Source organism: Protopterus annectens, chromosome 3.part0 (genome assembly GCF_019279795.1).
Source record: "Protopterus annectens isolate FY-2018-M chromosome 3.part0, PAN1.0, whole genome shotgun sequence".
Classification (NCBI taxonomy): domain Eukaryota; kingdom Metazoa; phylum Chordata; order Ceratodontiformes; family Protopteridae; genus Protopterus; species Protopterus annectens.
The window spans coordinates 42,958,962-42,980,089 of NC_056731.1; the positions used below are offsets into that span (position 1 = coordinate 42,958,962).

The 21,128-nt window shown below is 36.0% G+C and overlaps 1 protein-coding gene across 2 annotated transcripts in view; it reads left to right on the plus strand.

Annotated features, from left to right (window-relative positions):
* The window catches only part of DNAJC1 (DnaJ heat shock protein family (Hsp40) member C1), a 2,872,711-nt gene that overhangs the window by 1,153,103 nt on the left and 1,698,480 nt on the right, over window positions 1-21,128 (plus strand). For both annotated transcript variants that reach the window (XM_044064570.1, XM_044064571.1), the window contains exons 4-6: window positions 12,398-12,563; window positions 13,565-13,665; window positions 14,683-14,764. In XM_044064570.1, the coding sequence (XP_043920505.1) occupies window positions 12,398-12,563; window positions 13,565-13,665; window positions 14,683-14,764 (349 nt within the window). The remainder of the gene's footprint in view (window positions 1-12,397; window positions 12,564-13,564; window positions 13,666-14,682; window positions 14,765-21,128) is intronic.

Consider the following 21,128-nt stretch of genomic DNA (forward strand, 5'->3'; position numbering starts at 1 on the left):
TTGCTGAAGATTATAGTAGGTTAACAAGTTATAGTTTTATACTTATTCTGATAATGCATGCTGATGAAAAGCCTCTTCAGATATGAATTCTTGAGCAAAGTATTTGAGTGGTATGTGTCTTCTCTCTTGCTCGCTCACTCTCTGTGCCTCTCTCTCTCACATACACACACACACACAAAATGTACTTTTTCTTTATTTTCCTCCTGTCATGTGAGTGAATCATACACTGACTCACAATGTCCAATACTAGAAATGGGATAAACTCTTTCTTTAGTATACGTTTCCTTCTCATTGCCAGAGTGCTTCACATTGTCCACTACAAGGATGGCAGGTGGAAGAACTGTTTCATTTCAGGGTGCCTTGTCTTTCTCTCCTTCCCAGCTGCCCATGGCAGGACAGTTATCCTGATTCTATATTTTTGTGTGCTTATTGACATTGTTCTCCATTTAGACTTCGCTACATAGTTCCTGAAAGCGTAGTAGCTGTCACCATTCCCTTTACTGGCAGATATTCTCTTCTTCAGCATTCCAGGAAAATGGTTGCAGGTAAATGGAAGACATTTGCTTATTTTGTAACATTTATGGGTTAGATGTGGTTGTGTCCTAGCATTGTCTGAAATTAATTTGTGTTTTCATAACTAACCTGTACTTTAAGTTTTGGAATACATGACAGCCTACGTTGTGTTGTTTTTTTGATTTTTTTTCTTCTTCATTTTATGAAATGAGGGTGTTACTGCAGGCACAACCGGATTTAGGCCTGTGAGATCTAGATGGTCACCTAAGGGGCCATTTGACATGAAGCACTTTTCTAACTTCACTTTTTTTCACCCCTTCAACATAAAGTACTGGATGTTTCAAGCAGTAGATTCTGCAGTGTCCTACAGGCAAAGCCCTGCAGTCTTCATTTCCAGGTTCAACTCAGTCCCACCTACATTGTATACAATGAATCATAGAAACTCAAAGCTCTGTGATTTGTTGTGTAGATCATGGTGGATGGGACCAAGAAGAAAGCCTGGAAAGTCGTTTTTTGTGTCCCTGGCAGGCAAGCAGATATTCATACATCTCAACTGTTCCTACCATCCCTTGTAAACGTTTTGGGTGTCTAGTAAATCACTGAGGATTAAGCCATCCAAAACTGCCAGACATTACAGTTTCGTACTACTTATTCTTCAAAAATTGTGTGTTGATACAAAACCTGTTGTTTTATTAACTTTGTAAGTGATACAGTAATACTTCACTTTTTTTTTTTTTAATCCTGATTTCGGACCTTTGCCCCCTCCCCTTTTATTTTTAGGTATGTCACAGCTTTTTTACTGTCCCCGGTCTCATCTCATATTTTTGCCAGTGCCTTGTAAAAAATTGTAGTTTTCTTATGCATCATTGAGGGTTCCTGTCAGTAAATGATCACGTTTGAATTTCAGACTTTGTATCTTTCTAAAAATGTGTTCAAATGCAAAACCTGTTATTCTAACCACTTGGAAAGTATGATCTCTTGTACTAATGAGCTATTGAATGCATTACTTTGCAGCCCTTATTTTATTTATTAATAGCTGTAATTGCTAGGGGCTGTCTGTGGTGGAAAATTACAATATGCTGTTTGTTCATTACTCTAAATTTGCTGGAATAGTATGTTTGTGTGAAGCAACTTGGAATACTTTAATGTGTGGAGTATAGTTGAAATGCATTACATGGCTACCACATGGGTGCTGGACATGTTTGTGGACAAAAGTATCTGATCTTGTTGTCATTTTCTCAGTTTAAATAGTCATAAATCTGGCTTTGCATTACAGGCATGCATTTGTGTGAAATAAGATGGATTACTTCACTGTGATTACTTTGTGTTTCAGTGAAATTTGAATTACAGAGATTTATTTTGTCACAGTCAGGAATCTGAGGTGTACATGCTTAAGTTACTGTAATTGATTGATATAGAGGCTGTCTGTGGGTAAAAGCTAATTACCCCATTATTCTGTGATCACTGTTAACCTATACTCACTGATCCTGCATGGCTGTGAGGTACATGCAGTTGCAATCAGTAAAGTATCTGTAATTGATGGGTATGGAGATCATATGTGGGTTAACTCCTGCTGCAGTTTGATCATTGTTAAACAGACACTGATCTGGTGTGACAGAAAGTGTCACACAATACATTGTGTGACACTTTCTGTCACACCAGATCAGTGTAAAACTAGCATTGCTGTTTATGGCTTATGTGTGTGTGTGTGTGTGTGTGTGTGTGTGTGTGTGTGTGTGTGTGTGTGTGTGTGTGTGTGCGTGTGTGCGTGCGTGCGTGTTTGTGTGGTGGTTTTCAGCACATTTAAGAGTAACAAGTTGACCATAATCTGTTTAACGTTCCATCACAAACATCAGCACTGTACAGAATAAATGGCTGTATTTGGTTGTCTAGCAGGAGTAGAATGTTTCTGAAAGCATCTGCTCTTTGACACAAAGTGACTAGTTTTGCCATTTCACCCTGATAGGCTTTGGTCGAGTTCTTGACTGGCTTCTTCTGTGTGGAGCTTGTATACTCTGTTTGCCTCTGTCTGTGTGTGTTTATCTGTGTGCTCTGGTTTCTTTCCATCAACCAATGAATATGCTGTAGGTGAATTAACTTTCCTACAATTTGGCTGTAAGCAAGTGAGCGGCATCTGTATATGTTTTATATCTGTGATATACCTGGCTTATCAGGGGCAGGGTCAATATGTGTTTGAAAAATAATTGCCAGTGACAAGCCAGATCTGTAGTGTGTGTGTGTGTGTGTTAAAAAAAAAAAAAAGCACAATATTGCTAGGCACATTGCATAACTTATGGACTTCTGAGTAGTACTGAAAACAGTTAAGAATTCATCTTAAAAATAAGGAATAAAATACATCACAGAACATTCCAACCCTCAGAGCTTCTGGCGTCACAACCCAGGGCTGTATAATGATTTTGACACAGGTGTAGTAATGGCCTCTGCCCTGAACCCTACCTAGTCTAAAACTAATCCTGCTCAGATGTGTGTGCAGAAGCTCACTGTAGCCTGTGTGGTGGCACTGGGAATGATGTCATTATTTCTTAAATTTTCCTCCAAAATGTCAGAGATGTTCACAAGTCAGTGTACTTTGTGTTGGGGCTGGAAACAAAGTGGTCATTATTTCTTTAATTTTTCTCACAGAGCTCAGAGGTGTGCACAGCAAATTTTCTAGGGTAAAAAGCTGGAACATTTACTGTGATTATTATTTTTTTCACTTTTCTCATTTGAAATATGTATACATGTGGTTATCTTTTGGGGAAGGGTAAGAAGGCATGCTGCTTTCTCTCTGTATCTATCTATCTATATCTGTATATGTATATATATATATATATGTGTGTGTGTGTGTGTGTGTGTGTGTGTGTATATATATATATATATATATATATATGTATATAAATGTGTGTGTGCATGTGTGTATATGTACGTATCTATACACACACACTCTCTCTCTCTCTCTCACACACACACACACACACACACACACACACACACACTCATGTGTATCTGACAGCAACTGGTAGAAATATGTTTTGCTCTGTTTGATTGATCAGTTTTGTCCCAGTCTGACACCAGACAGAGAGAGAGAAACGGACAATGGATATGTTTTTTGGGGTAGGGATGGGAAGAGGTATGTTGTTTATGCATATGGCAGCAGCAACTTGAAATAATATGACTGTGACCATTTCTGACTTCACATTAACCGCAGCCTAACACAAGAGTGATATACAGAATGTGACTTTTTTTTTTTCGGGGGGGGGGGGGGTCTTGAAGCAGATTCTATTCCCAGGCATGATTTATGTATCCTTGCAAGCATGTCTCCTTGGTTTATTGTAAACAGCTGTTATGACCATTTTGAACACTAAGGCTGGAATACAACTTCTTCCTTGAATTAAAACAGATTAAATTTCTTTTATTGCTCATGACTTCTGTTCATACTATCATTGGATCAAAAAGCTGTAAAATGCACCTCAGAGCATCTATAACCACAAACCTTTGTGGGGCTAGCATGCAGTCTTGGTAAATTGGAGTGTTTTGAAGTTGAGAGGGACTGAATTTCTTTCCATAATGATCTTCTCAGGCCAACAGTGGACAAAAAGGATGGTAAAAAATATAAAATATACCTCAGAGCATTTAGAGCCTCAATAACCTTTGGAGGCCTGACTGGCCCCAGATCCCTGCCTTAATTCAGTTATTACCTGTAGTGATGGGGAAGGCAGGATGGGGGAAACCAAGGGTGCATTGGGTAATGTGTGTAGGGGAAACCAGTTGGACAGTGGTGGAGTGGACCCATGGTAACATTCACCTAGGGTGCCATTTCACCTAATGCTTGCCTTGGCTGCTAGGTATCCTATCCACCAAATGGACCATGTCCTGTGTAATGCTTAAACAGTTACACTCCCATTCCAGCAATTCCATTCTTTGAATCTTTAGCTGTAAATGAATTGAATTATATTGACTTGGAGTACTCTTTTGGGTGCCTGTTTCTCCTGCTATCCACAGTGTTTTGTAGAGAGGCAAAAATTACTTTTCCTTTCATAACGGCAAGATCATACTAAAACTGTGTAGCTGTTTCTTTCCAGTAGTAGTTTCTGGCTTTGTCTGACTCACTTCCTTAATGTCCCTCTTTTGTTCCCAGCTAACTCTTCCCATGATGATAGAAGATTGCACATACTGCGTTGAGAGTCCTAAAATAATCTGATGAAAAATGAAGGATGTCAAGGCAAAATCAAAAATGTTTTTTTGATAAATGCCACCAGTTTCTAAAATTACAAGACAACCCTGTTCAGGTGGTCAGTTCAACATATTGCATTCTAGCCATCACTGTCCTAAGATAACTGCTGTTGTCTGTCACTGTGGGTCATTTTCTTTTTGAGATTTGTAAGGCAACCACATGGAAACAAGCTAACAATTTTGAGAGACCCTGCTTTTATGATCATCATAGGAAGTTACAAGGCTAATGGCCTATGCCCCTTATAAATCCTAGCCAAGTTTTGCCCTTGTTTCCATGATCAGCACCTCTTGCCCCTGTCCAAGAGAGATGCAGGTGGAACCCCCAGGGTGAATTTATGTATACCTATCCAGTCGTCCGGAAAACCTGGTGATGGGTAATGCCACACTTAGTACAGGGATTCTGTGGAACATGTTTCTTAAATAATCAGTTCTGCAAACCTTCCTGGTTGAATATTGTTTTCTGTCATATGTGATAAAAATTTACTGAACTGTGTTTGACCGAGTCTGTATTAGAACATCAAAGTTTCAAAACTTTGAATGTTCTAATATCGACCCCTATTCAGCGAAAGCTGAAAACATCAAACATACAGAACTGCAAATTTTTCCTAGGGAAAAAATTTGCTATTCCAAAACACATACACACAACACAAGCACACCAAACAAACAGCAATCCACACACATACACCTAAAATCTTACACCTAACCCTCCACTAAACTATACACACCCCACTAACTATCCACTTACCTTTACCCAAACCCTAACCCTAAGTTCCGTTACTATCGCACACTCACCTACCCCGCCCTACCTCTCACGTCCACACAATCGCACACTTACATGACCTGCGACCTAATCCTCATGTCCACACAATCGCACACATACCTAACCCGCACCCTAACCCTAACCTAACCAGCACTCAATCGCACACTTACCAGAACCTGACCCGTGACTTTCCACCACAGTGCTGAAAATACCGAAGCAACAGAAACGGACAACTAAATTCTTTCCCTAGGAAAAAAATTGGTTTTCTGTTGCTTTGATATTTTCAGCTTTCGCTGAATAGGGGTCGATATTAGAACATTCAGAGTTTTGAAACTTTGATGTTCTAATATAGACCCATTTGACCAGCTTATTTTTGTTACTGCATCACCCATTGTATGCTGATAAATGTTATTGTTTGTGTGTTGCACAAATGCTCTTGTTTTTGGTGGTGGTGTTGTTGGGGGTGGCATCAGGATAGCCAGAGGATTTTTTTTGGGAGGGGGGAGCTCTGAGTACTGCATCAGAGGTAATTTAAAAATGGCTTTCAGGACAGAGCAAAAAGTAAAGCACATATTCATGTTATCAGCATAGATTCTTAACTAATACGTTATTATTTGTACCATCTTTTGGTACTTATTTCAAACCAGTTGAGAAATTTCTGCAGTAATGTTTTCTTAATAAGACAAATCATTAGTGCAAATGCAACAATTACTTGAAGTGATCACCATATGGCATTAAGGCTTATTTTTCACTTTTTTGCTTTTCTTTCTCTCTCTGGCCACCATGCCAAGAAGTGAGAGCTTGCATGACACTTCCATCTTGTCTGTGGTATGGATTTTGTATTTTAACCCTGCCTCTCTTAACATGACAAAGTGCATACAGTTGTGCACTAAGGAGTTGTTTACTTCCATCTGCAAAGCCTTGGAAGTCTGTTTAGGAGGCAGTTGCAGTCTTCACTATGATTGATTTCCTCACAAGAAGCCCCAGACCTCTGGTCATGTAGTTTACCTGGCTTTTGCTGACTTTCTGGACAACCTGAGATTATCTGCAAACTTGAATCACATGGTGCAGACTGACATGCAATTAATGGGCCAGCTGGGCAGTGTGAGTGAACTGTTTCTGTTAATCCAGAAATTCTTTTGGTATTGTTGCTTATGGAGCTGGCCGTCAGACATGCCTATAATAGTTCTGGAAGCCATTCTGTAGAAAAACAAAAATGATTTTTTGTAAATCGTGATCCAGAGATGATGCATGCTGTTTCATTTGAGATACCTGCATGTAGCAGTTACAAATCTGGAAAAAAATAAATATTTTGCTTTATTTGATTATTACATCTGTGCTACATGCAATAGTAGTTTAAACATGGAGAACTGCAACACAATGCAGGTTGATGTTGGGAATGAGCAGGGAACTAAGAACATTAAACTGATAAAAATGTGTATTCACAAGAAGAATAAGTACCGAACTCCACTTTTCACCACAACCACTAGTTATTAAAGACACACAAAACAGTAGTTACAAAAAATAGTTGAACGCTTTAATTCTTAACATATTCAGTGGGAAATAGAACCTTACCTGATTTACTCAGAGTCTGGTATAAAAGTATTACAGTGAAGGATGGCTGAAATTCAAAACAGGTTCTGCATCTCTGTGTCACATTACAATTAACAGTCTCCATGCTTGGTACTTAAAAAGGAGAAATGTGTTTTTCATGTAATAATTTACTTAGTATTAGTGTTACATAAATGCAACATTTTTTTAATATATGAAAGAAGAATTGCGCCATTAAAATTATGTTTTATTCTACTGTATTATTCGTATATGTTGTAAGATACATTATCACTAATCCCTGGACCCCCTTACATCAGACACCTTATCCAACAATGTTTCTGCTTATTTTGTTGACCTCACATTTGTACTTTGCTGCTTATGTTAAAAAGCAATGGATGAGCAAAATGTTGTCATAACGCTTAGGTTTTGCAGTTGTATTTTCACCTGGCTTCAGAATAAAGACTATACTGTGAGCCTTCTCTTATTTTAAATCAAAAGCATAACAGAAATAAAAGTTCAACCAGATGCATAAATGAGCAACAGACTAACATCTGATGAGTTGTTAATGGATGTGGAGAAAACATTAGGATCATAATTATTTTTTTAGCTACAAATATAGGGACAGTCTTTGTGATATAGCACAGAAAAATGTCATGAAGAGTAAAATCCTAGAAACAGCTATTATCTTGTGCTCACTTTGTGTGTAGTACATGCATAAACCCAAATTATTGTTTAGCATTAATTTCTATTGCCTTTGCACACCTGGACAGTGCAAGAATGTACCAAACCATATAAATGATCCTTACATATATATATATATATATATATATATATATATATATATATATATATACATATATATATCTTGTTAGTATTTCATATCATTAGTGTTACAATGCTGTATATTGTAGTGCCTTGGATTTCGTCTTGTAGCTTAAGTATTTGTCTGTTAAGAAAAGTAATACATGATGCGTGGATGTGGTTAACTAAACTGAACAGCTTTGATTTCTGCATGTCTCAAAATAGTTGATGCATTCTGTGATTTACTAGGAAACCTGAAATGGCTGTTAAATTACTCACTTCAAAATTAGTTAAATTATGTAAGAAACAGGCCTTTTGAGCTCATCTTGTGCATCTAATTTCCTTACACTGCTGGAAACCATATACCTCTGCTGAGGCCCCCTGCTTTGGGTGTCTACCTTTTGCAAGCCTCTACAAAGGTTGTTTAAGTAAACAAGCTGTTTTGAGATGTGCACTCAGAGTACTTACATTTACTATGGTATATTCAGAGTATGGGTGATAAATAGGATGACTTGGGGAAATAATCAAATGTAGGCAGGGGAAAATCAGCATCGGTGCTATACGTGGCTGTGTGATTCAAGTTCGTTTGTAATTCTTCAGAGCTGAATCTTGCCTGCAGTCCAAAGCAAGCAATGCAGAATACCTTAGTTTGAAAAGCAGTGCTCTGTATTTTAGTTGTCATTGGGGAGCAGAAAAAAGCGTTTTGACACACTTCAGCAAAGAATCAATTATGTGCAGTGTGGCAGTGGTACAGTATTAAATGGAGTCCAGATACCTCAAAAAATTGAGGTATCTGTGCATCAGTGTCTTTTTTGTGTAGTATTGTCTAAGAATAATAAAGGTACAGGTTTTCCTTTATTATGTATGGCTGTTTAAAACCACTATTTTTTTTAGCAGTTACCATTTCATTATTTCTGTGTACTTGAGTAGCAGTGTGGAAGGAATAGATGGAATTTAAATAACATTAAGCAGTTAATAAGTGAGACTGAAAATCTTCTAGTTAAAATGAGTTAAAGGCGAAATTAGAATTAGCAAATGGGTACACCTATTCCCCTGTACGACTCGTAGAACATTGTCAGTTTAAAAAGAGAAGTGAATTGTCCTTTAAGAAATTGTCATGCTTCCAAACTAAAGAACGATGTACAGCATAAACATGAATGAAATTTACATGAATTGAAAGATGAAAGCATTTTGCTAACATTTCATATAAATGGATCTCCAAAATGATATAAATAGAAATATGCATAGAATGACAAAAATGATGGAAAAAAGGGAAGTGTGTAGGGTGTAATATGAGGACTACAACACTTGAGGGGTTGTTAAAAGATGAAGTTCAGATTTTTTTTTTTATGAGAAAATTTTTATAACACTATCATGTATTGTTTGGAGTGTATGTGTGTGTGTGTATGCATATGGAAGCAGATTATATACATTGATTAGTATAATTATATTTCTAAAAATGTAAAACAGTGTGTACTGAACTGAAATAGTGAATTACTGGCCCAGTATCCCTTTACTAACATATGAAGCTAGAATTTAGATCTTGTATCTCTGAAAGTTATTGTGGCTAAGTTGTACTTCACAACCAAACAGCACTGATTTTAATGATACCAAGACTGCTCATCAACCATGCACCAAGTTACTTTTATTTGTTTTTTTCAGGCATTTGAGAATGGATTATAAATGAGTACTCCATTTCAAATGGCATACTTATCATTTTTAACTAAACATTATATCTGTTAAATTTAATTTTATTGTATGGTTTCCATTTTAGCATTTATTTTATATCCAAAGTGCAATTTTTGGAATAGTTTACAGCTACAACATGCTGTTTATCCTTTTCTGCCTTTATATATGTGGTTAGATTTGCATTTTTAAATGTTGATCTTACAACAGTTAACTTCTGGAAAGCAGTAAATGAGTGTTCTGTGGCAGTATTGTACTAATGAAACAAACCCCAAGAATCTATACAGGGCAAGACCTTAGGAGTTGCAGACACCAGAGTGCCTTGAAGGTGTATCCTATTAATTGTTTGAAACAAGTAATAATCTGTGTTGCCTGTCAGCTGTTTGCATGTAGGAAATTGTTTGAATTTTAAACAATGTGGATTTTTTTTTTCCTTTTTAGGAGAGGATTATATACAGTGGTTTGTTTCTTTTTGTAACTACTCAGACAAAATGGATGAGATTTCACTTTTTAAAGATGCATACAGCAATTAAAAATAGATGTAATAATTAACAGTCAGAATATTTTAGCTATGTAACCCATATCTTTAATAATGTCTGCAGTTTTTTTTATTTTTTTCTGCTTTTTGGTAAAACAAAGTATTGCTTACTGGAACTCCGAGATTGTGCATTGTTAAAATGAACTATCAGTGTTGCATACATAAACTAAAATAAATGACTTTACACACAAGTAGTGACACAGATGAACTACCTACATTGTAAGGACAGCAGTATATTAATGGTTTTAAATATAAAGGTTTTTTTAAATGCACAGTTTTATTTGACTATATTTTGCTAAATCCAAGAATGTAATGGAGTGTACACCTAATTTTTGTTGAATGGAGGTTTTGTTAAAAGTGCTTCTAGTTTATTTTGCATATATACAGGTCCATTTTTGAGTTTGTGTATATGCTATTGTGCAGCGTTATATGTGGAAAAGAAATGTTTTAGGTATAATTTCTTTTTGCATTGTGTATTCTATAGAGCTGTCACATTTTCTTTACAGTTACTGTTTTATTCTGCTCATTTGCGTAACCCATCTTTAGAAATGGTATTGTTTTGCTTATTTATCTTTTCTTTTTCTTCAAATGCTTTACCAAAAAAGTAGAGCTTTAGCATTTGACAGCCTCTCCCCTAAAGTGAGTTAAAATGGCAGCTATCTTCCTTTTAAAATGGCCAGTCGTGTGAGCCATGATAATGTTCATTGATAGTAAAATCAATAGAGCATTGATTCTAAGGCCTAATCCTTTGGGACTGTTGTTCAAATCAGCAGACATTGCCTAGTAAATACCAAGCACTGTTTGGAGTGTTTAATGCATGAGGTTCTGCTGCCCAGAACACAGTAGTGCACTAAATGGGATTTGCACAATGAATGTGGAAAAGAAGGCTCTTAAGTTTTAATATTTGTAAAGAGTGTCAGTATTTATTGTGATGCTTACAGCTTTGTGTGATTGTGCCACATTTTAATTTGAAACTGAGTGCATAATTACACAAGACAAACTGGGAAAGCAATGACAGATCTTGAATGAATAAATACACTAAACACATTTGTTATTCACAGAAGATAGAGTCTAAATATTAAATACTTTAGCACTTAATACTAATAGCTTAAAATATGTATCACTTGTAGCCCATTCAGTCCCTTGATGTATAAAAGCCAGCAATGAAATGCAAGCTTTCTATTCAGCTTCATATAAATATTCTCTACGCACAGAGCTGTGCATTCTTCTAATGTGCTTTAGACTTCGTGAATTGTGTGTCAGATGTTGACAGGGGAAGAAGAGATCAGCACAGCAAAGGCGACGTGCTGTGGTTATGATTTCTTACAGAAATAATGCTAAAATTAAATTTGTATAAGTCTAGTTAAAGATGTTGCATTAATAAATGAAGCGATATACTAGTGAAAACTGACTAGATTTTAATTGTAATATTAAGTATTAAAGTAGCTACGGCAGTGCTTACATTTAAATTGATTCACATGTCAAGACTGGCAGACCGGCAGCTGCACTATTATTCCAAGGATTGGTCAATTTACTTGAGAAAAGCCTACTGCCGTGTTCCACTGACCTGCATGACAATATAGGCCTTACTTTTTATTCCTATAATTAGGGGGCCTGTAGCTACCCCCAGAATATTTTTAATTAAAATTTGTTGTCAGTGTGATGTACCAAATTAGCCCTTTGGTTAAAAAAAAAATTAACTCCAGAAGACAGAGTTAAAACAAATGGTGCTTTCCCCTTTTAGGAGTCTGATGATGTGAATTGCTATTTTAACATTATAATTTGCTGCATTTCTGAAAAGAAATAATTCAGTGTTTATGACCCCACAGTAAGGAATAACGCTGTTAGAGTAGTCATGCCTTATTTTTCTATCAGTGCAGACAGTAAATTAAAACATGTTTCAAATAAATACGTATGTTCCTTTATTCCTTTAATAGAACACTGATAAGAATATATGGAATGACTCTTGGTCTGAGCACTGGATTACTTTGCTGAACAAAAAAAGAATTGAGCCTGCTTACACCTTAATGCTATTTATAAAATCAGTAGATTCTCATTTATTAGGTCATTCCAGTCTGACTGTAGAGTTGTATTTAAATTATTTTGTTCAAGTCTGTTTCAGAAGAGCACATTTTGTGTGTCTTTTGAAGGAGATGTGAATTAATGAACTGATGGTACAGACTTTGAAAAGTTTTAAGTTGAAACAAAAGCATTAGCTATCATTTTACAACCTGATTATTGGATATTTGAATAACTTGTTTATTAATTAATATGTTTAAAGTAATCATGTATTTTTATTTTCTCTCTTGCTGCAGGTACAATGACATTCTGGTTAATGGCCTACCGGACTGGCGTCAGCCTGTATTTTACTACAGGCGAGTACGAAAGATGAGCAACGCTGAGCTGGCCGTACTGTTATTCATTATTCTGACTGTGGGTCATTATGCTGTAGTGTGGTCAATTTACCTGGAGAAACAATTAGTAAGTATTTTGACAGTGTGCACCCTAGTCAAATATTCAGCTATTTTGGTAACTGTAAAAGTCGAATAGAAGGTGCTGCATATTTAGCATGCAGTTTAAACTACTGCATTGTGCTGTGTCTGCTCTGTTTGGATTAAGCTGTTGTAATAGCTCAGGGAATATTTTCCTCCTAAGGTCAGATGGATTGCACTCCGAATTTTACTTAAAAAGAATGTTTGTTGCTCTACCATTACGTCCTAATAGCCTGACAGTTTGTATTAGAGGACAGTCAGGCTGCTTAATTCTGAACAGAGAGAAATGTGAAGTATTTGTGGATTGGAGCAATTAAACTGCAGATAATAAAATTTATACTTGAAAGACTGGCAGTATTACGAAACACGTAGCAGCATTTCTAGTTTTTACTTGCATTTCTCCATACATTCACGTCTGTTTAAATTAAAGAAAGCACAAAATAAATAATAATAATGAAGTGCTGTTTAATTCTGATAAGCAGAGCTGATAAATGCTTTCTAGGCAAATTAGGAAAACATTTTGAATAGTTGCTAAATAAGCCTCTGTCACTAGTTTTGTTTTACTAAGATGCAAAGAGTATTTTTTATTTATCTTTGTACTACAAAAAAGTCAGAATGTTGTGTTAGCATTGTCCTGACATTATTAGTGTCTGTTTACATTTTATTTTAAAGTCTCATCATTAGAGCTGAGTAATGACAGTGGAGGCAAGTTGAATGCATTTTTTTTTTTGCTTTATAGGAAGCATTGATTGCTATGGAGATGCACATGACTGACAGAGCTGGACTTCAATCATCTGTGTTTGTTAAGAGGGATTGGATGCCATGGCAACAGTTATTATTGTTGGAGACATGATTTTACTTAATCATGCGGGGACTTAGATACATTTGCATAAGAGCAGCTCTGTAAAGTTTATTCTTCACAGGGAAAAAGTAATGTTCTATGATGCATGTGAATGATCACCTGTAACTGTTTTTTTTTCCACTTTCAAGGATGAACTGCTCAGCAGAAAAAAGAAAGACAAAAAGAAAAAAGCAGCAGGCAAGAGTGTGGATGAAGTGAAATTTAACAGTACGATAGAGAGAAACGAAAGGTGAGAATGGCTGTGTGTTTACCCCTTAGCTGCATATCACAATTCATTAAATGTCCAGCACTGCAGTAAGTCACCCCTGTTTGTCAATTCCATTCAAAACTATCATTTTGATTAATTATAGCTGCATTCCATTGAAGGGCCTGAATTGCACCGCAGCTTGTATAAATGTTCTTGTGAAGGTATGAAGTAGAAGATCCTGAAGTTTGCTTAAAAAAAAAAGAGTAAATGCCAGATTTTGTTAGCAGTACTGCAAATGAATCTGTTTGAGTTCATACATACCATGCTGTGATAGTAACAGTCAAATAGTATTGATAAAAATTAATTTTTTAAGCAGTTGTATACAGTACTAAGGCAACTTAGAGAGGCAGAGTGACATTCAGCATACTCTGAAAGGTACCGTCCTTTCTTCTATTGATTCATAGAAAGAAATAAACGGGTTTAAATAGTTCACGCAGCAGGGGCATGCTCTGGATCAATGTAGGACGTAGATCAGAGACTGTGCTGTCTGTCTTATGATTTGATGACATCAGTCAGAGATGCTTCAGTGAACTGTGAATGACATTAATTTTTATGTATTGGTTTGTTTATGCTGCAATCTTTGTATCAAATTGTCAGTAATTGTGAACACCTCAGAGATGGTTAATCTGTATAACTGAAATAGTGGGTTCACATTTTAATTTTTTTAACACTAATACAAAGTAAAATATAACTAGCAGATGTTTTCCCAGTTTTCCCGAAGAGTTATGAAATATTTGAATCTGATCACTATATTAGCATTTTACTTAATTCAGTGAAACTTTGGCCAGCACCTACTTATACCTGTTATTGAGTGTTCTCATTGCTTGATAATTTGAAGCTTAGCTTTATAGCCTTATAATGAGGTCATGTCCTCTTGAAAAACATGGTTTACTTATGCAAGTTAAACAGATAGTTAAATACTAGCGTTCTTATTTAAAACACTGTACTAAATATACATATGTATATATGTTTTCTTGTTTATTTTGGATCGTTTGACAGACCACAGTGGCATGATCTCCTTCCATGTAAACTTGGAATCTGGTTCTTTTGTACCATGAAGTCACTGCCTCAGAAGTTCCAGGTAACAATTGATCTCTTTCTTGCAGACTGTGATGCCTCATTGCTATATTTGAACTCTCTGGTTTATCGGAGATATTTTAATTGTCAGCATGCTACCAGCCACTTTTGCATTTGTAAGATAATTGGTTTTGGAAGGATGCTAAATTAAGAAATTATAATTTTGACAAATAAAGTAATGAATTTCATGTGAATATCTTGGGTCAACTTAATAAATAAAATGCTGTGCATCTAATTATATTGCTGGTACTTTGTGAATCACAGTTGCTGCTCCTAGTGCTGTCATAATAAGCATCACTCAAGCATATCTATAATTGTTTTGTCTGTGTGTTTGTGATCCTTTTGTTGTGCACACTGTTAACTGCTATCTTGATGAATACTTTAAAAATGAACTGTATTTTCATCACTGACAGCATTTGAGTAAAAGGCAAGTTAGTGCTTACACATGGCTTCTCAATTTACAGAGTTCACATTCCCCTGAATGTTATGTCCCAGAGTCCCAAGATACTGAGGTAAAAAATTCCAGTGACTGCTTTCCATAGAAAGTTACTGTTGGTGCAACACACACAGAAATTGCACTGTTAGCAATTGTTCATTTTTGTGTGATGTATGAAAAGGTTTGAGGGTATGGGGGTGCAGGGATGGGGTGGTGTTTATCCACTAAAAAAAAAAAAAGCTTACAGTTAGGCTTTTTGGCATTTTTATTTTGGGCTCTTGTGATTGGTGATGTTGTTTCTTTGCTGTTGGTTAATCAGGATTTTATAATCCTTGTACATGATCACCAGTACATGTGTGTTATGTTATAGTGTAATTTAACTTATGAAGTTTAAATACTTCAAACAAAAAGGCCTTTTGAGTGAATATTGCATCAGAGCAGACTGCATAATAGTTACTGTTCATACATTTTAGATAGATTTTTCTTTTAGTGTTTGTCTAATGTTACATAATATTGGGGAAATACTGTCTTTATAGAGGGCAGAAAATCACTTCAAGTCCTGAAGGATTGCCCTGAACATTGCATTACATTACTGTTAGTGAGTCTTCCAGCCATGACATTGTCTGTCATTATATCTTTTATCGTCATTTAAACATGTTCTGCTGTTGGTTTGAATCCAGCTGTAGCCTAAGATTCAGTCACTGTATGGAGTAGATCATTCTGCTTATTTTTGATATGCAGCGAGGGAAAAATATCACTGATATTTCCCAGTTCCATGCATAACCCAAATATGGATTTCATCTGAGTATTAAAAATCATAGGACTGTTCTTTATAAATTCAAGATACTAATCATTTTTATATTGAACTCCATATAACAATTGACGAAGAATCTTTATATAAACTTAGTTCAGTTATTTAACATTTGTATGTTACCTTAAACAAGTCAGCCTTTATGAAGATATCCTGTAAATCTAGGAGGAGCAAGACACAAGTCTGAGATTAAAAAAATCATACCTCTGTATGTAAATCATAGCTGTTGAGCTGTATAGTCTGCCTTCTAATGAGCATACGTAGCAGAACAGTATTGAAGTCTGTACTTATCAGCTAGCAGTGTTGTCCTCCAGCCAGCTTACTTTACAAATGTTTAATTTGTTCTACAAGCTTTAAAAATGTCTTTTGCCTTCTTTCACTAAAGCTACCAGTGATTACTAAGGTTTCTGCAATTTTTCAGCCTTTTTGTGATTCTGCATACAGGTTTGCATCACCTATTCATACTTTCCTGTTTACTCTTTGCTTCTGTAAGATATACTGCTATATATAGTTGCCATAAAGTAATAAACTAGGTGTTCATAATACTCAGCGTATACATGTACCTGATTTTCTCAACCAGCAGAAATTTCTTTTGTTCGTTATTTTAGGACTGCCGACAGATAGAATATTCTGCAATTTTGAACATCAGTGCAGCCTATTTAGTATCACATCCACTTTCACAATGAAATGCATTTGCAGTAATGTCATGCTAAGCTTGAGATCTGTAGTTTAAAGCACCTTGCAGCAGAGTACAGCATCTGCACTTTTATGTCTTGAGAATTAAGGCTTTTCTCAAAGTGAAGTATAACATAATTGCTGATAAATTCATTTAGATATCAGTGGACACCTAGAAAACTGGATGAATAGCTGGCTACTAACAGTAGTCATGAGAAATGGTTTGGTGAAGCAGCCATTAATTCAATTTTATTCAGTATTTGTATTAACAGTGACACTGCAAAGTGATATTTGGCAATCAGAATGTGCGTATCACATTAAGCTGGGTTTAACTATTACAAGTAAGAAAGACAAAGAAACATCAGAACACTTGGGTTGTAAGTTAGCTGATAACAGCTGCAGGAAATGAGTACTTTTCTTTGTAAAATTGAGATTTGGTATATACTTAACTATAATCAGTTGTATTATATAATTATGTATTAAATTTGAATTAATGTTTAATTTGATTTACTTATTCAATAAATTGCTGTCTGACAATGTTACATCTCCTGTGCAGGCAGTCACTGTGCTTTTTTGTGTTGTACTCCATTAATCAGGCTGAGCCTGCAAATGGTAGGCTCTGATCAGTGCAATAACCTGATAAACAGAGTAACATAAATAAATACATTAAGTAAAATTTGGAAGTTAAAAAAAATATGAAAATCTGGACAAATCCAACAGCCATTGTTAACCTGAGGTTTGAATTTTCTTATTAAAGTTCCTTGCCCCCTACATTCCTTTGTCTACTACATTAATTTGTTGACATTTTCTTTTTTTTCCCTCTGTATCAGTGATGGGTACCACCTAGTACCCCACCCCTTTCTCTGCAAGATCCTGTCCAATTGCTGCATTACCATTGCCCAGTCAGCCCATTCATCCCATTGAGGTAAGAACTGGACATTCCTGGAATAAGTGAGAATCCTGTGGTTCATTCGTTCCTGGCTTGGAAGCCCAATTGGCCCATTCATTCATTTGAGGTGAGAGTCTAGTGGTAGGGATAGGGCAAACTAATTGTTCCTGTGGCTCTATCTACCCCTGGAGCACTATCTGTTTGCCAGCTCTGTAAGCTCCACAAATGGTGTCTGACTTTGGGTAGATGTTCTGGCTTACATGCACACACACACACACACACACACACACACACACACACACACACACACACACACACACACACACACACACACACACACACACACACACACACACACACACACACACACACAGTTTTTTGGCCTGCTTAACACTGTTAAGGCTCATTCACTATGGATGCTACACGCAGTGTTCTTGCTGTCACCCAAGTGGCAATCCAGAGCCACTTTACTCCTGGTATGATAGATGAGCTGGCCCATTCCCCCTGCAGCAACCATGCAACTAAATGAACATGAGTCGACTACAGTATAATAATGCTTCATCAGTCTATGCCTTTAGAGTGGGATTGTCTGTCTTCTTTTGTGATACTGTTTTTTAAATGTCATAGCTAGTCTGTGACAAGGGTATTATGATGCTCAAGGTACTTACTCTAAGAAAGCAAGAACTTTTTTTGAGAATGGTATAAATGTTACTTTTAAATGAACTTAATGATGACCAGGTACTGTCTGAAAATTTTGAACTAAGAAGGTGTTCCTCCTCCTTCTGTGGTTTCATTTTTTGTTGATTTTATCATTAGCTTTGTATTAATTTCCCATATTACTATTTGTTACTGTTAATAATGTCTGTTGTATGATCTCCCTTTTTCTGTGCTATATTTTAAATGTGAACTACTTCACCAGACCTGAAAATGGTCAGTTTTGATTAGTGTATTATCCTGGTAAACATACATTTATGCATTCTGACATATATACATACATGCATGCATAAACAAATAAATCCTGTCACTACTTCCTTACCATCCTTCTGACCTAATTAGGACTTTCTTCATTTGGTGCCCTGCTTGCTCCCTTTCTGATTCACAAACCTGTATGATATTTATTGTGAGTGTCAACATCTGTCAGCACTGCAGTACTGAGATATCTGAATCAAGGGCATTCAAGCGGTGATGATTGCAGCCCATTTCTGTAGGAATCTTTTGAGAACGTGGCAAACGTTAATAGTTCACCTTCATTTTCTGAGGTAAAAAATTCTCTGAATTGCTTCTTTCCATTTGCATGTCATTTTACTAACCATGTTTTAAACACCTTGATCAAAAATCTGACTGCAAGTGCTTTTCCACTGGACATATAACCTAACTCCCTCCTCACTGCATCACTTTCACTTTGATCCTCTGTGCTTCTCTCTCATATTTACTACTAAAATTAATTCACATTTGATTTTTTTTTGTTCTGCTGATATTTACATATTGTATCAATTGTTTATAAGATTATCTTCCTTCTGTGATTACTCTTTGTGAATTTGTTCTATTTTCTTTTTGTGAATCTCTTCACCTGAGCTGTTCCTGCAAATGATCTATAGTAATCAGTGTACTACCCTAGAAAACAAACTAAAATAAATAAAAATAAAATAGTGTGTTTATGATCCTGTTGATATTTCCTCCAGAACTGCTGCTTCTGGATCAGTAGTGAGAAGACTGGCTTGCCTTCATTCTGAAAACCTTCAAGAAGATGTTAAATTGGAATATTAGGTTCTTCTTTAGACAAGTATGTTTTCTTTCTTTTTTATATAAATACATAAATTGTTTATTTTCTGCCTTTCCTTAAACCTCACTCCTCCTGAACATTATTCTGCATGTATTTATGGTTTCACACATTCCATTTATTTACATGTAATTTGCTCATTCCCTTTTCTACAGATTCCATTTGCAGTTTTGTATCTCTTCAACAATATTCAATGCTTCCATTACAGCTGATTGAGATTTTGATTTCCATTTTCTAGTAATTGCTTTTTTGGCACCCAGTAGCATTTAACTTAATAGAGACTTGCTTTGTCTAGGGGAATTCAGATCCTGTATCCCAGCTCAAAATAACCGTTTTTATAGTTACAGCTATTTGTTCCTACAATATTTCTGACAGAGTACTGTATATGAAAGTTTTAAAATCAGCATCTCATCACACTTCCAGCATTTACTATCCACCTGAGAAAATATTGTTTGAAGTCTGCTTGGGATATAAAAATACCTGAGCAAACACTTCCAAGCAAAAAGTCCTAAACCTCCTGAACTTTGTTTCCATACAAATCAGGTGAACCTAAACCGCTTTGTTTTATGGGGAGAATCAACTTATCCCACTTAACTCGCGTCCTCTCCTCCTCTTTTCCACCAAAATACATTTTGCCAACTCTTTATTAAATATTGTCCTCAACTTCCCCTCTGGTTGATAAAAAGATACCTGACCTGTTTTTAAAACTAAAGGTTTTAGAAACATTTTCACTGCTTGTATCTTACTATCCATATCAATAAACATGAGCTGCCAGTTTCTCAGTTTTTGTATTATCTTTTTAGTTTCTGCTGACATATCCATAGCTGCCACAACAGAATTCGTTTTGATTCATGCACCGAAATACTTCATGTTATCATGGCCGCATAAATGTGGGTATTACTGAACCAATTCTTGTGTGGGTACATAATTTCCTGCTATAGGCTTTGTTTTATCTTCATTAATTTTATACCCCAAAACGACATAGAACCGTCTCAAAATGTTCACCAACAGTGAAATGTCCTTTTCTGGATTTAAAAAATTCCAGTAAAGCTAATTTTTCTTGATTACCATACCTTGAATTTGTGGGTTTCCTTATTATTCTTTACAGTTATTTTAAATGTAAGGCATATAACAAAGGGAAAAAGGACATTCCTGCCTGATTCACCTGTTCAAATACAGCTGGTCAGAGAGCCCCCACCCGCACCTTAATTCTTGCCTTCAATCCTTTGTGTTTTCTTGTAATAACCGTATTATTCTATCAGAAAACACAGGGGTGCTAGCGTTGTCATACTCATAAAATCCCAGCTGACACTACTGAATGCTTTCTCTGTATCAGGAGCTACCAGTAGCAGCATTTTCTTACATTCTGCTTCCCTTTGTATCATCATCATTTTTTTATTAATTTGTTAAAAGCTTGCCTTCGCCTAACAGAATTGTATTGATCATATCAGTTTTGGAAACCAGTGCAATTCTGTTAGCTAGCATAGACATAAACACATTACAGACATGGTTTAATATGGAAATGGGTCTGTATGAAGCTGGTCCAAAGGGTCTTTACCCTCTTTGGGTAATATATCCACCACAGCTTTCGTCCAAGATGCTGCTATCTCTTCCTCCTTTAAAATTCTTTTAAACAAAACTTTCCCAATCTTTATCATTTTCTCTTCCAACTTCTAAATATCCAGAGAAATGCAGTCAGGCCCTGATCTCTTCCTGTCTTAGCTATTAATTGCTGAGGCTTATCTTCATCTAACCTTGGCATAATAGTCTCCCATAA